Source organism: Denticeps clupeoides, chromosome 1 (assembly GCF_900700375.1).
Source record: "Denticeps clupeoides chromosome 1, fDenClu1.1, whole genome shotgun sequence".
NCBI classification, from domain to species: Eukaryota; Metazoa; Chordata; class Actinopteri; order Clupeiformes; family Denticipitidae; genus Denticeps; species Denticeps clupeoides.
The window spans coordinates 26,581,362-26,595,951 of NC_041707.1; the positions used below are offsets into that span (position 1 = coordinate 26,581,362).

The 14,590-nt window shown below is 42.4% G+C and overlaps 1 protein-coding gene across 12 annotated transcripts in view; it reads left to right on the forward strand.

Annotated features, from left to right (window-relative positions):
* The window catches only part of mpdz (multiple PDZ domain crumbs cell polarity complex component), a 63,845-nt gene that overhangs the window by 22,890 nt on the left and 26,365 nt on the right, over window positions 1-14,590 (forward strand). For all 12 annotated transcript variants that reach the window (XM_028989144.1, XM_028989169.1, XM_028989183.1 and 9 more), the window contains 2 exons: window positions 6,852-6,957; window positions 7,047-7,245. In XM_028989144.1, coding sequence (XP_028844977.1) covers window positions 6,852-6,957; window positions 7,047-7,245 — 305 coding nt within the window. The remainder of the gene's footprint in view (window positions 1-6,851; window positions 6,958-7,046; window positions 7,246-14,590) is intronic.

Here is a 14,590-nt window from a genome sequence, read left to right on the forward strand (position 1 = left end):
GAAATGAACTCTGGACCTTTTATCTGCTCATTGTAATTGGGATAATGAGGAAATAACACACACCTGGCCATGGAACAGCTGAGAAGCCAATTGTCCCATTGCTTTTGGTCCCTTAACAAGTGGGAGGCACATATGCAAACTGTTGTAATTCCTACACCATTCACCTGATTTGGATGTAAATACCCTCAAATAAAAATATGCAGTTAAAGCACATCTTGTTCCTTTCATTTGATATCCATTGTGGTGGTGTATAGAGCCAAAAATGTTAACATTGTGTTGATGTCCCAATATTTATGGACCTGACTGTACATTAACAAAGGTTGATGTACTGATGTCACAGTGTTACAGAAATTCTGCAGCCCAAACCTGGAAACTTTTTTCACTCACTGCAAACCCTTTTATTCACCGTGGGAGTTTTCTTCCTTTATTCTAGTCGGAGTTTATATTCCTCCTCAGGCCAACACAAACAACGCACTGTGCATGCTGGATGACCAGATCACCTCCCTGGAAAGGAAATTTCCGGATTCCCTTTTTATTGTCCTTGGAGACTTTAGAGCAGAACTAAACCTTGAACTCCCAAATTACAGACAACACATCAATTTCCCCACCAGAGCCAAATCACACTGGACCATTGTTACACCCCGGGCAGCTTTTGGGATATTCTGATCACTGTCTGGTCCATCTTATTCCAGTTTACAGGCAACAACTTAAACGGCCCATGCCTGTAGTCAAAACTGTGAAGAAGTGGACCAATGCAGCAAAGCAGGAACTGCAAGAATGTTTTGACTGCACTGATTTGTCTGTTTTTGAAGCTCCATTTGATAATCTGGATGAGCTGACAGACACTGTCACATCATACATCAGTTTTTGTGAAGATGTGTGTGTACCAACCAAGACTTTATGCACATACAACAACAATAAACCATGGTTCACTCCCAAGCTGCAGCATCTTTGCCAGGCCAAGGAGGATGCCTAGAGAAGTGGTGACAGGGCCCTGTACCAGCAAGCAAGCCAGGAAGACGCTGACCAAGGAGATCAAAGTGGCTAAAAGAAGCTACTTTTGAGAAGCTGAAATAACAGCTCTCAGCCAACTGTAAAAAGCCACACATGAAGACCATGTGGTGTTGGAGAAGAGAATAGAGTGTGTAGAAAAAACTCTTTCTCCCTCCACACAGAGCACTGTATTTAACCACTCCAATTTGATGTTACCTGGCAGAAAGAGGCATGGCACAACAGAGGTTAAAAATGAACAGTTTCTAATTTATTAACACCGGTAAATAATTATTGTAGTTACATGTGAATATTGAATGTAAAAAGGTACCAAGGTTATAGAGAAAGTAAACATGAGAAGAAAGAGTAAAGAGGGAGAAGAGAAAGAGAAGGGAAGATAAAAGTCCCAGAAGCCTTCCGGCTTCTGAGGGAAAAACCCCCCTGAGCAAGATAGCTCAGAGGTCCCTTTTCCACATGTGTGCAGACATTTATACCCCTGGCCTACAGGAAGTTGTCACTGGCCTACAGGAAGTTGTCACTGGCCTACAGGAAGTTGTCACTGACCAATCAGAACCTGTTGTTTCTGATGTCACGCCCCCGGTGCCTCCCATTTGGTGAAGACAAAGAGGGTGGGCGGTCCTGACGGCTGATACTTCGCACGTTGACGTCGGACAAAAGACATGTAAAAACCGGGGTGTCGAATCTTCACCCACAACCGTCGACACAGGAATGCCACACTTCCCCCCGCAGACATCTGCCATGCAAGACAAAGCAGGCTCCCGCGATGTCCACTCTTACAGACGGCCGGTTGATCCCCTGGGGCACTCGAGTATTCAGGGTCCATGGGGATCACAATTGGGTCATGATATCAGGGAATTCATAACTCCGCAGATTTGCACTGGCTTATCAAGTCTAATCAACAACAGTGGCCGGAAAAATAAATACAAATAAATAAATAAAAAAGTCCCGCTTGTTGCCATGTGATTGGAGAATTACACCTTTATTAGGGAATTCATAACTCTGCGGATTTGCACCGGCTAACGAAGTTCAATCAACAACAGTGGCCGGAAAAATAAACACAAATAAATAAATAAAAAAGTCCCGCTTGTTGCCATGTGATTGGAGAATTACACCTTTATTAGGGAATTCATAACTCTGCGAATTTGCATCGGCTTAACGAAGTTCAATCAACAACAGTGGCCGGAAAAATAAACACAAATAAAATCCCGCTTGTTGCCATGTGATTAGAGAATTACACCTTTATCACTAAAAGCTATTATTTGAGATTATGGCATTGTTGAGGTGTTCAGAGAGAGAAACAGTTTCACATAAATTTAAATTCTGATCCTAAACATGTTGATCATACTGAACATGAATTTAAAATAAAAACATTTAAGTTTAACAGTGCAATTTCCAATCCCTGATCAGTTATTATCAAATTGTTCACCGTGGGACATGGTTTATGATGTTCAATGTAATACCAGTAATCTAAAATGTCACAAATCCTGGTTATTACTGGTTACAGTTTGGTTTGTGGGTTCATCTATTGTGCCAGCCATATCTACATGCCACATTGTAAGTGATACAGTAATTAGTCAATGTTCATTTTATACCTTGTCGGACTGGATCTGGATTTAGAAATGCCTCGGTTTCTACGGTCCCGGGCTTTTTAGGATATGTAGATCCTTTTTATTTAAATTAAAGCACATAGATTCTATTCCTCCCTATGCAGTAAAATTCAGATAAAAGAGACTTACGGTCACAGATCCACATCCGAGCAAAGGTATCATGTCGGGATCACCATTTGTAAAAAGGCACATTTATGAAGACCATGTGGTGTTGGAGAAGAGAATAGAGTGTGTAGAAAAAACTCTTTCTCCCTCCACACAGAGCACTGTATTTAACCACTCCAATTTGATGTTACCTGGCAGAAAGAGGCATGGCACAACAGAGGTTAAAAATGAACAGTTTCTAATTTATTAACACCGGTAAATAATTATTGTAGTTACATGTGAATATTGAATGTAAAAAGGTACCAAGGTTATAGAGAAAGTAAACATGAGAAGAAAGAGTAAAGAGGGAGAAGAGAAAGAGAAGGGAAGATAAAAGTCCCAGAAGCCTTCCGGCTTCTGAGGGAAAAACCCCCCTGAGCAAGATAGCTCAGAGGTCCCTTTTCCACATGTGTGCAGACATTTATACCCCTGGCCTACAGGAAGTTGTCACTGGCCTACAGGAAGTTGTCACTGGCCTACAGGAAGTTGTCACTGACCAATCAGAACCTGTTGTTTCTGATGTCACGCCCCCGGTGCCTCCCATTTGGTGAAGACAAAGAGGGTGGGCGGTCCTGACGGCTGATACTTCGCACGTTGACGTCGGACAAAAGACATGTAAAAACCGGGGTGTCGAATCTTCACCCACAACCGTCGACACAGGAATGCCACACTTCCCCCCGCAGACATCTGCCATGCAAGACAAAGCAGGCTCCCGCGATGTCCACTCTTACACAACGACCCTGCGTCAGTCTGGATAGGCCTGCGAGACTTCACCAGCTACAGACGAGCCCCATCTCCTGTTGCAGCAAACAAAGACCTGGCAAGAGAACAGTCCTTCTACTGCATGTTTGAGAAGGACAGATTCACACCCCTCACCCTCCCCACCCCAGAGACAAAGACCCCCATCACACCTCTCACCCAGAGTCTGCATACCGACAGGACGTTGAGCGGCAGGTACTCTGGTGCAGTCAGCACAACATGGATCTGAACACGCTAGTAGTCCAAAATTGCCTCTAACTTTGAGTTTTCCACGGTATGTCACTGTAGCCATATCAAAATTGCATTTAGCGAGATTAAAGGTCAAAGATCCACCCGACAATCTTTTCAGAACTTCCTTGAAGATATTAATGTGTTCAGTCCAAGTTTGTGAATATACATGGAGTGCAGAATTATTAGGCAAATGAGTATTTTGTCCACATCATCCTCTTAATGCATGTTGTCTTACTCCAAGCTGTATATGCTCGAAAGCCTACTACCAATTAAGCATATTAGGTGATGTGCATCTCTGTAATGAGAAAGGTTTGGTCTAATGACATCAACACCCTATATCAGGTGTGCATAATTATTAGGCAACTTCCTTTCCTTTGGCAAAATGGGTCAAAAGAAGGACTTGACATGCTCAGAAAAGTCAAAAATAGTGAGATATCTTGCAGAGGGATGCAGCACTCTTAAAATTGCAAAGCTTCTGAAGCGTGATCATCGAACAATCAAGCGTTTCATTCAAAATAGTCAACAGGGTCGCAAGAAGCGTGTGGAAAAACCAAGGCGCAAAATATCTGCCCATGAACTGAGTCAAGCGTGCAGCTGCCAAGATGCCACTTGCCACCAGTTTGGCCATATTTCAGAGCTGCAACATCACTGGAGTGCCCAAAAGCACAAGGTGTGCAATACTCAGAGACATGGCCAAGGTAAGAAAGGCTGAAAGACGACCACCACTGAACAAGACACACAAGCTGAAACATCAAGACTGGGCCAAGAAATATCTCAAGACTGATTTTTCTAATGTTTTATGGACTGATGAAATGAGAGTGAGTCTTGATGGGCCAGATGGATGGGCCCGTGGCTGGATTGGTAAAGGGCAGAGAGCTATAGTGTGACTCAGACGCCAGCAAGGTGGAGGTGGAGTACTGGTTTGGGCTGGTATCATCAAAGATGAGCTTGTGGGGCCTTTTCGGGTTTCACATCTCCTAATATGGAATTCATAAGTCTCTGAAAGGTGGCTGATGCATTTTACATCCCAAAAGGCACCACGTTTACATTTAAATCAGATGCCCTTATCCAGAGCGACTTACAATCAGTAGTTACAGGGACAACTTAGGGTTAAGTGTCTTGCTCAGGGACACAATGGTAGTAAGTGGGATTTGAACCTGGTTCTTCTGGTTCATAGGCGAGTGTGTAACCCACTAGGCTACTACAACCCTGTATTGTAGAAAATGGTCACGTGTCACAGAGCCAACTTCATTTTGTACAATCAACAATGCGAGCTCACCAAAATGAATCAGGAATGGTTGACTTTTCTATAATCTGTACAAAAGCGACAAAACCCGTTTTGTTCTCGATGAGTAAACATGTAGAGCTCCATGGACTTTTACTAAATTTCGCTAGACCATTTTCCAACAAGTGTTCACACTCCTTCATAGCATCCTTCTTTTGGACACCTATAAGGGTAATGCTTAATTTCATCAGGTACAGATACATCATGGGTTGTCAAAGACATACGAGATAGAACATCCTGACACAAGGATGAATGTGACTAGAAAAGCTGTTCTACCTCTTCTTTTTCTCTTCGTTTTGATCGGTAGGAAGTTTAGCCAACTGTATTCAATAAAAATTTCTTAACCTACCCGACGTGCAGAATCAGGTGCAGGTAGACAATAATCATCCTCTGATTCCACTTATAATTAAAGATGTAGAAGGCACACCCTTTCCCTCATCATATGACTTCTCGTCCGATGTCTCGTTCGAGATGACTGGAGAGCTTTCTGTGGAATGATAAAGCTTGTGCCTATTAAAATAACATAGGACAGACTTCAGTCTACAGTCAGGTGTGAAAATGATGTAATCTGTATCAGATATTTTCACCACATACGGCCCTGAAAATGTATTTAATTGCAATTTTTAAAAAAATTATATTAGGGAGACATGTAATACAAAAATAGTTGACCACTTGCATAATGAACTGGAACCAAAATCACATTTTGAACCGGCTGATTTGTTTGCTGGTGTGACTGGCTCATGCTAGTTTGCTTCTTTTCTCTGTTTCTGATGTGAGTTAATGACTGTAAGTGGTAGTCAACATATAGTCTTACAAAAAGCCTAAACACTGCGTATGCATGGAACCGATGAGTCAAGGGGTCCGTATTCGGCACTGACAGCCTCTTTATCACAGCTGACTGCACGTTTACGTAGGTGTTGTCTGTGTGAAAGTCCTGCCTCAACCAGAAACACGTGTAGTGGGCTGCAGCAGCCAGAAATGCGAATTATACACAATTCCGCATACTGTAGTGGATTTTCTTTATTTGGTTTCCGTGATTTCGTCCACATGTTCCGCATCATGTACATGATAGGGCCTTACAACAGGGAGGTTATAAATGCATAGGTTACCCTCCTTAGACCTTTGACTTTTGATCTGATATTCCTGTTTATCAATCAAGAAACAGTCTAGTAATCACATACTGTGGTACTATAAAACTGTAAATACCCTTGAGCAGATTACTTTGATTGTAATAAAGGTACTTTTTTTGCTCAGTGGAGTGGATGTCTGGACACATTCATGGAATTCAGTCATGACATCCGATAGCTTTGTGGATGAAACATAGCCCTTCTCTCCAGAGGAGAAGACCCTCTCTTTGAGTCAGTCAAAAAACACAGAGAATGGGGTCTATGGTCTGGGGCCTAGTGGGCTGCATTTATTTAAGGAGCTACGTTTTAACCAAATGGATGCATCTCTGGAAACACTGGTGTCAGAAGTGGGATTTTCTAAGGGAATGGGCAAAGGGAAGTCCTTAAGTATGGAATTAAATATGGCTGAAGTGACTTGGCTAATACCTCAGATGTTGATGGGGCTCAAGATGTAAAGAAGGTAAAAAAGAAACCGAAGAATTTGGTAAAGATTTTGGCAGGACTTATGAACAAGACAAATATTGTATGTTAGTTGTATGGGTGTGCCTGCTTTCTTTATAGCCCATTCCTAATCCCTTGTGGTTAGGTCTGTTTATTGTGGCATATGTCTGTCTTTTTCAATCACCCAGCAAATGTCTATAATGACACATTTTAAAGTGAAGGCCTTTTATTACATAAAATGTACAGGATGGAGACCATCACAGAACATCAACAGAAGAAATAGACAGTGAAACACCACCTGGGAGTAACTTTGAGAGGACCATCACTGTTGTCAAGGGCAACTCTAGTCTTGGTAAATAATATACATAAATTATATTGTATACATCTTATGTTATATGTAAAACACTGTCTTTAATATGCTTTAAATAATGTGCTCTACAGGTATGACAGTGAGCGCTATTAAGGATGGCTTGGGCATGCTCATTCGTAGCATTATCCATGGTGGCTCTATCAGTCGTGATGGTCGCCTGGGTGTGGGAGATCTCATCCTAGCCATTAATGGTGAGGCCACTAGCAACCTAACCAATGCTCAGGCTCGTGCCATGCTCAGGAGGCACTCCTTGATTGGACCTGACATGGGGTAAGAACCATATCATATCTTCAGCCACAGTCATTCATATGTCCACTTTCAAACCCCTGTAATTATTGGATGTAAGTCACAAATTCAGATCATGAACTTTATTTTCAATAGTCATTGTTTTTTGTAGCTGTCAGTAATATAGATCCGCTTATTGACTGCCTATTCCATTGTGGCATGGTTCACCTAACAGACACACACTAAAAGCCGCACTGACATTAAGATATGAACTAAACAGCTGTGTGACCACAACACAACAACTTGTTTGTGAGTCTAATTGTAAAAATATTTCCTCAGTTCAAGAGTCTGGAATTGCTTCAGTTGGTCACTTTATGTTTTGCAATTCCAATTAAGTTAGCAAAATACCAGAATATGCTGCCTGAACCATGCTGGAATTTTGTCTTTTCTGATGGCATGGCACTGCACAACATTGACAATCTTTGCAATGAGACTGACATGACAACACAACAATGTTACTTTCCAGTCCTCAACACAATGTCACAGTGATTGCATGCAGCTATCAAAGCTAACTATAGAATTAAACTAGAAACCAAAATTCCAAGAGAAATTTTGATGGGCTTGTCCGGGCGTTTTTTAGGAGCACGGGCATAACCTTCTGAGCTGGTCTCAGCTGTGAAATCAAATGTTATTTAAATATCCGATAGAGCAGGCAGTGATGTGAAATTTGTTGACGTTTAGAACATGTTGAAAAGATAGCATGTTAGCATGTTAATGCTAACACGCTAACATAAAAAATGTTAACAGGGCGTGGCCAAGGTGCTTCACATTAAATTTGGTGTTGTTTGGAGCATGTTAATGCTAGCATGCTAACATCAAAAACGCTAACAGGGTGTGGCCAAGATGCGTCATGTTAAATTTGGTGACGTTTGGACAATGTCCAAAAAAATTTGCATGTTAGCTCAAGGCTTTCATGTTAGTGGCCGAAGGACATGTTAGGGCGTCTCTAATAAAGTGACCGAAGGACAAAACGTCCCTAATAAAGTGATCGAAGGACAGGGCGTCCCTAATAAAGTGGCAGAAGGACCGGGCGTCCCTAATAAAGTTGCTGTAGGACAGGGCGTCCCTAATAAAGTTGCTGTAGGACAGGGCGTCCCTAATAAAGTTGCTGTAAGACAGGGTGTCCCTAATAAAGTGGCCGAAGGACCGGCCGTCCCTTATAAAGTTGCTGAAGGACCGAGCGTCCCTAATAAAGTGGCCGAAGGACAAGGCGTCCCTAATAAAGTGGCCGAAGGACAAGGCGTCCCTAATAAAGAGGCCGAAGGATAGGGCATCCCTAATAAAGCGTCAGAAGGACCGGGTGTCCCTAATAAAGCGGCAAAAGGACCGGGCGTCAATCTATTACAATCTATTTAAAAACTGAGAAGCACTTGCATGGGAAACAGTCAATGGATATAAACTTACTTGGTTATTTATGCACACAAAATATCACAATGTTGTGACACCAAAACAGAGCAGATAATTCAGATGTACATTTGTTACCAAAACAGGGTAAAAATGCAGCTCTCCTCTCAACTAAAGTTACTAAACTTGTTGCATAGTTTGAAAATTGTACGTTTACATATTACATATTCACTTTGAATTCAAACCTTTGAGTCTTCTGATTCAAAGACGAGTGTGTTATCCACCAGGCTATTACTCATTTATTTCTTTCCAACCACACTTTTTTTCTAGTGAGATTAGGTTCCCCAGGCTTTAATAATGCATTAAACAGTTCCCTTTCAGTTGATTCACTCGGTACAACAGAAGAAGTATGGGATAACCACGACTCTGCGTGCCCAACTGAAGACACCTTTAATCATGCCTATAGGCACGAGATGGGGCAACGGGGGGGCAATAAAACCACCTGTAGCTCTTCATCTCGCTAAGGACACTTTTACGCCTATCAAAATTTGTTTAGCTGTGGCTAATGGTTTTGAATTTAATGACTCAGGATTTTACCTGTTTCATGGACAACAGCCAATCCTGAGGCTCCTATGGTGATAGGAAAGTCCACTGTTTGTCCCTGACTTCCTTCATTGCTTCATTTGTTGGGTGGCTGCTAAGCTGGACGTGAAGGGTCTCTCTTCTTCATCCTCCTGAGATGGGGAATGAGTGGAGAGGATCACTTAGTACCAGGAGACACCACAGCCTCTACAGTATTTGTTGTGGCTGCTAGAAAGTGCTACTCTGTTCATGTTCTGGGTTCCGGTCCAAGACAGGCATGTTATGCCCTTTCACAGTTTTCCAAGAACCCATGTGAGGTCCCTTTCACATGTGCACCTGTTCATCCTTCACCCAGTCTCTGTGCTCAGGGGTGGGGGAAATTGTGCTTGAGGACAATGTTCAATCTGTATTAAAATAATTTTGTGTTTGCGTGTAGTGTGAAAAATACAATATATGGTGTTCCCACTCTTTTGCAATCCTCTGCTGGCCTGCCAGAAGTCCCTGCCACATCGCCCACAGACAGTCTCACTGCCCAGATGGTCGACTGGCGAGCATGCGCACTGACGCCCTGGGTATTATCATATTTACAGAAATAATATTGTGCACATGCACTTTCCATTCAAACATTTCTCAGAATTTCTCACATTCTTTTCTGTAAGTCTGATTACAATGTTGCATGCTTACTCCTTGCGTCTTCTGTAACTGCAACTCCACCATGCAAATCCACGCTTAACGACTCATCATTGTTTACTTTACTTGTCACCACCTGTTCGGCAAAGCAACTGAAGCACTGCATTATAGGATCTGTAGTTTGTGTGTTATCAGCGCTTCATATCACTGGGCCATTTAAAATAGATCTATATTAAATGATCGTGAGTTTGACACCAATGTTTTACATTGTGAATTGATTTGCTGTAAAGGCACGTGAGACGACTGGCATTTAAAAGTATGTTCGCTCAGCCAGATGAAAACATTTTTACCTGGTCGTGACATTTTTTTTCAAGATTTTTTTACCTGGTCGTGCTAATTAAATAACTTAAAAGTGAAGGGGTAAAATTATTGTAAATTATGGGATTTTTGGAATTGTTGGTGGTAGATTTTACAGAGGATAAAATTATGGCATACAGTAATTATTGCACATCTGGCAATGCTGCGGGTTACCGCAGTTCTGGACATGCCCACCAATTCAGATTCAGGTGTCAGGCAGATTCTATGAGATGAAATATGCAGCCTCTTACACAAATAGGCCATTCAGGCTGTTCCTCTCGTGAACGCACAAAGCGACTTGTCTATCAGTTATTTTGTGGTTCCAAAGAGAGATACCGGTTCACGTCTAATTTTGGACTGTTGAACAAACAACAACATTTATTTCTTATATATCCCATAATAACATACAGTATGTCTCAATGGGCTTTGACAGGCCCTACCATTGACACCACCCACCCTTCAGCACACAAAAAAAAGACAGAGAAAAAAAGAAAGGAAGAAACCTTGGGAAGGAGTAATACGAGGAGGGACCCCCTTCCAAGGTAGAGTGAGCCTGTAATTGGTGTCAGTGCAGGGTTTGTGATGATTTGTCGAAAAAAGCGAAAAAGACTTACAGTTGTAGAGTTGGAAAAGTCCAAAAGTGTACTATAGAGCATCCGTCCATGTTTGGAGGTACTGGACAGTGCAGAGTAGGTTGCTACTGGTCCATTTAAAGATTCCTGAAGCTTTAGTTGTTACACTGGTGGTGGCTGTGGTGACCCTCTGGTTCATTTCATATTAAGTCGTCGGTTAGCAGTTGCAAGGAACCAGGATTTATCTGGTAGTCTCTTCACTGGAGTCTGCAGGTGGTCTGCGCGCTTGATTCAGTGCCTCAGAGAGAACAAATAAAATCAGTAGCAGACGGTGGCATTGTACGACTGGTACTGAAATATGGAAGCCTTCCAGCTTCCGATGGAAAAACCCCTGAGCAAGAAAGCTCAGTCCCTTTTTCCACATGTGAGCAGACCTTTATACCCCTGGCCTACAGGAAGTTGTCACTGGCCTACAGGAAGTTGTCACTGACCAATCAGAACCTTTTGTTTCTGATGTCACGCCCCCGGTGCCTCCCATTTGGGGAAGACAAAGAGAGTTGGCGGTCAAAGAGTTGTTGAATCTTCACGCACAACCATTGACACAGGAATGTCACATATCTTCTTGTAGATAGCTGCTATGCAAGACAAAAGCATGTTCCTGCGACACCCAATCTTACAGACGGCCGTTTGATCCCCTGGGGCACTCGAGTATTCAGGGTCCATGGGGATCACAATTGGGTCATGGTTGTGTATCTGGTTGTTTGTCCTTCCTGGTCAGTCGGGAATTCAAATGTAGCAGATATTTGTGGTTCTGTGTCCTTTACGATCTTCAGGCTTCTGAGATCACCCTTGCAGGTAAACCTGCCTTCTTGACATAGATCAAACTCAACAGCATACATAGAATGTTCAACTTGATCAAAGGCTTTTCACACTTGGTTGTCTTCTTGTAAATAGCTGCTATGCAAGACAAAAGCATGGTCCTGCGACACCCAATCTTACACTGCTATCCTCACATTTATAACTATTGAGTCGCCAATGACTAGAGCTGGTGGTTTGTGGGACTCGCTGGATGCCTCGCTGAGGGGTTTAGAAGCGGTTCTGACTGTGAACTAGGGAGTGCCGGCCTGGTGGTGGGGGAGCTTGCAGGGGTCGCCCCGGTAGCTCACTTGCATGCTGTCCAGAAGGTGCTACTGGTACCGGCACCGGGGTAGAGATACTTACCGGCTGACTAGGCTGTTGTGCATCCGGGGCTAGAAATGAGTCTAGGAACACTTTGGATTCCCTAATTAAATGTAATTTCGGATGCGCTCTTCTAGCTCAGCTATTTCTTCTGTCATTTTGGCTTGTCTCCTACACTTTCTACAGGTAAAATCCTCACTTCTGATGGAGTTTGACAAACTACATTTCACAAACTGCACAGGGGATAATGGAGGGAGTCTAGGAACACTTTTGATTCCATAAATTAATTGTACATTTCGGATGCGCTCCTCTAGCTCAGCTATTTTCTCCGTCATTTCGTCTAGTCCCCTACAGTTTCTACAGGTAAAATCCTCACTTCTGACAGAGTTTGACAAACTGTACATTTCACAAACTGCACAGGGGATAATAGAGGTAGCCAGGTGATCAACTTCCACCCAGAGCCGTGGGTCCTTCAGACCTATCTGCTGAGGGGTCTAAGCTTGTAGCTAAAGGTTTGCCTGCTAATGTTATTGCCACTATTCAGAGCCCCAGGGCTTCCTCAACCAGGGGCCATCATGCTGAGAATTTTTTTTGTTCTGGTGTCAGAAGAAGGGTCTGAATCCATTCCTCTGTTTCATTGAGGGCATTCTAACATTTCCGCAGGACCTGCTGGATCAAAGTTGCTCATTTTCAACTGTTGATTTGGCAGATATTTCAGCTTGTCATGTTGGTATTGATGGGGTGTCGCCAGGGTCTCACCCCCTTGCCATTTGTTTTCTGAAGGGTGTTCAGCGTCTGAGTCCTGTCACAACAGTGGTTCTGGATGTTTTATGTGAGGCTCCATTTGAGCCCATTAGGTTGGTAAGGCAGTTTCCTACAAGACTGCATTGCTGCTGGCTCTGGCTTCAGCCTGTTGAGTGAAGTTCCTAACTAAAGTTCCATTGTGCCTGAATCTGGCCTATGTGCCTAAAGTCTTTTATTTCTGTGGCTTTTGTGCTTCACTCCCTTTCTCCACCACCTTTTGCGATGAATGTGGAGAGGCGCCTTTCTCTGCTCTGCCCAGTGTGAGCATTGCAGGCATATATGCTCTATTTTCTGGCTTTTCACTCATGTGAGAAGCTGTTTGTCTGCTTCAGGAAGCCAGCACAAGGCCAGCCTCTGTAAAAGCAGCATCTGTTCCATTGGATTGTGGTAGGCCATCTTCTTGACTTATAATAGCTGGGTACTGGTCCCGCTAGAGGGGGTTAGGGCACACTCTACAAGAGCTGCGTCCACCTCTTGGGCCTTTTTTTGGTGTCAGTGGGGGACATCTGGGCATTGCCACATACTTTTGTGCGTTTTTATGCCTAAATGTGTTTTTCTCTTTGGTGGCTACTGCAGTGCTTACTGCCAGCAGCGGTTCTGAACTGAGGGGAGTTGACGACAACAGATCGTTTTAATGGAGAGGTGTGGCCCCTTTCCCTGTTGCCCCATCTCCTGCCTATAAACATTATTTAAGGTGTCTTCAGCAGGGAACGCAGAGGCGTGTTTTCTTCCCGTACTTCTTGTTGTCCTCATTCCTCTTCCTAAGGGAACAGTGGTTATAAGCATATTTTAAGCCTATTTTAGTGATTTCACACCGGGGCAAAAATATTAAGTGTGAAATCAAATTTGAATGCACACAAGGTAGAAATGGTAAATATAAAACAATTAAGAGGTGATTACCTCTAGAATAAAATAAATAAAAATAAAATATAAATAAAATTAAAAAGGGGGAGATGTGTATTGCTGAAATAGGGAAAGTAAAATGTGCTGCTCTAACAAAAGGGATAGGTTGCTCAATGATTGGGGGCAACATCCAGCTGGAGCGACTCAACGTGCCCTAAAAAAGGCAATAATTCTTTATTTAGAACATTGTTGAAATGTCAGCATTCAGTGCTAAATAAATATTTTAATAGTTTTGTAATCGATCTATTATTTAAAGTATGAATATTAATTTATGCAATTGCCATAACATTTATGATACAAAGATTGGCTTGATAAATTTCTCTCTATGTTTTAGTTGTTTGCGTTTGGCCAAGAGTTTCCTGGATTTAAGTTTTGGTCGGAAATTTCATTTTGATGCATCGTTATTTTTTAACATGAAGTTTGCTTCTATAAGTGATTATTAACAACCCTGCAATGCTTGATCTAATGATATGGCATATATTAATCTGCCTTAGTATATTTAATATCAGCACTTGGTAATGTGTATCACCATGGAGATCACAATATGGTCCTAACTACGGTAACAGTGTTCACACTAAACTACGCAAAAATGTAGATTACTAACAAAATTATTACTTTTCACCTCAGTGCACTCAAGTTGTACTGAATTTATTAAACAATTCTCAATTGATTTCTGTTCTTTGATATGTTGAAATTGGTGGGGTTAGCTTATCAATGCCCAGTGGTGAACTACAAACTTTGGTGTAGTTGCTATCCAGAGTTGGACATTTCAGATCCAGAAACATATCAGTTGAATGATCCATGATTGGTTGAGCTACTCAACTGATTGGTTGAAACTTGATATGTTCACTTCCGCTCTTTGAAAATGACTCAGAAATAGTAAGGTTGTCTTGTTGGTGGCTGTGGCAATATATATGTTTGCATCGGACACGGTACATAAAAAATGCTCTTCACATTCT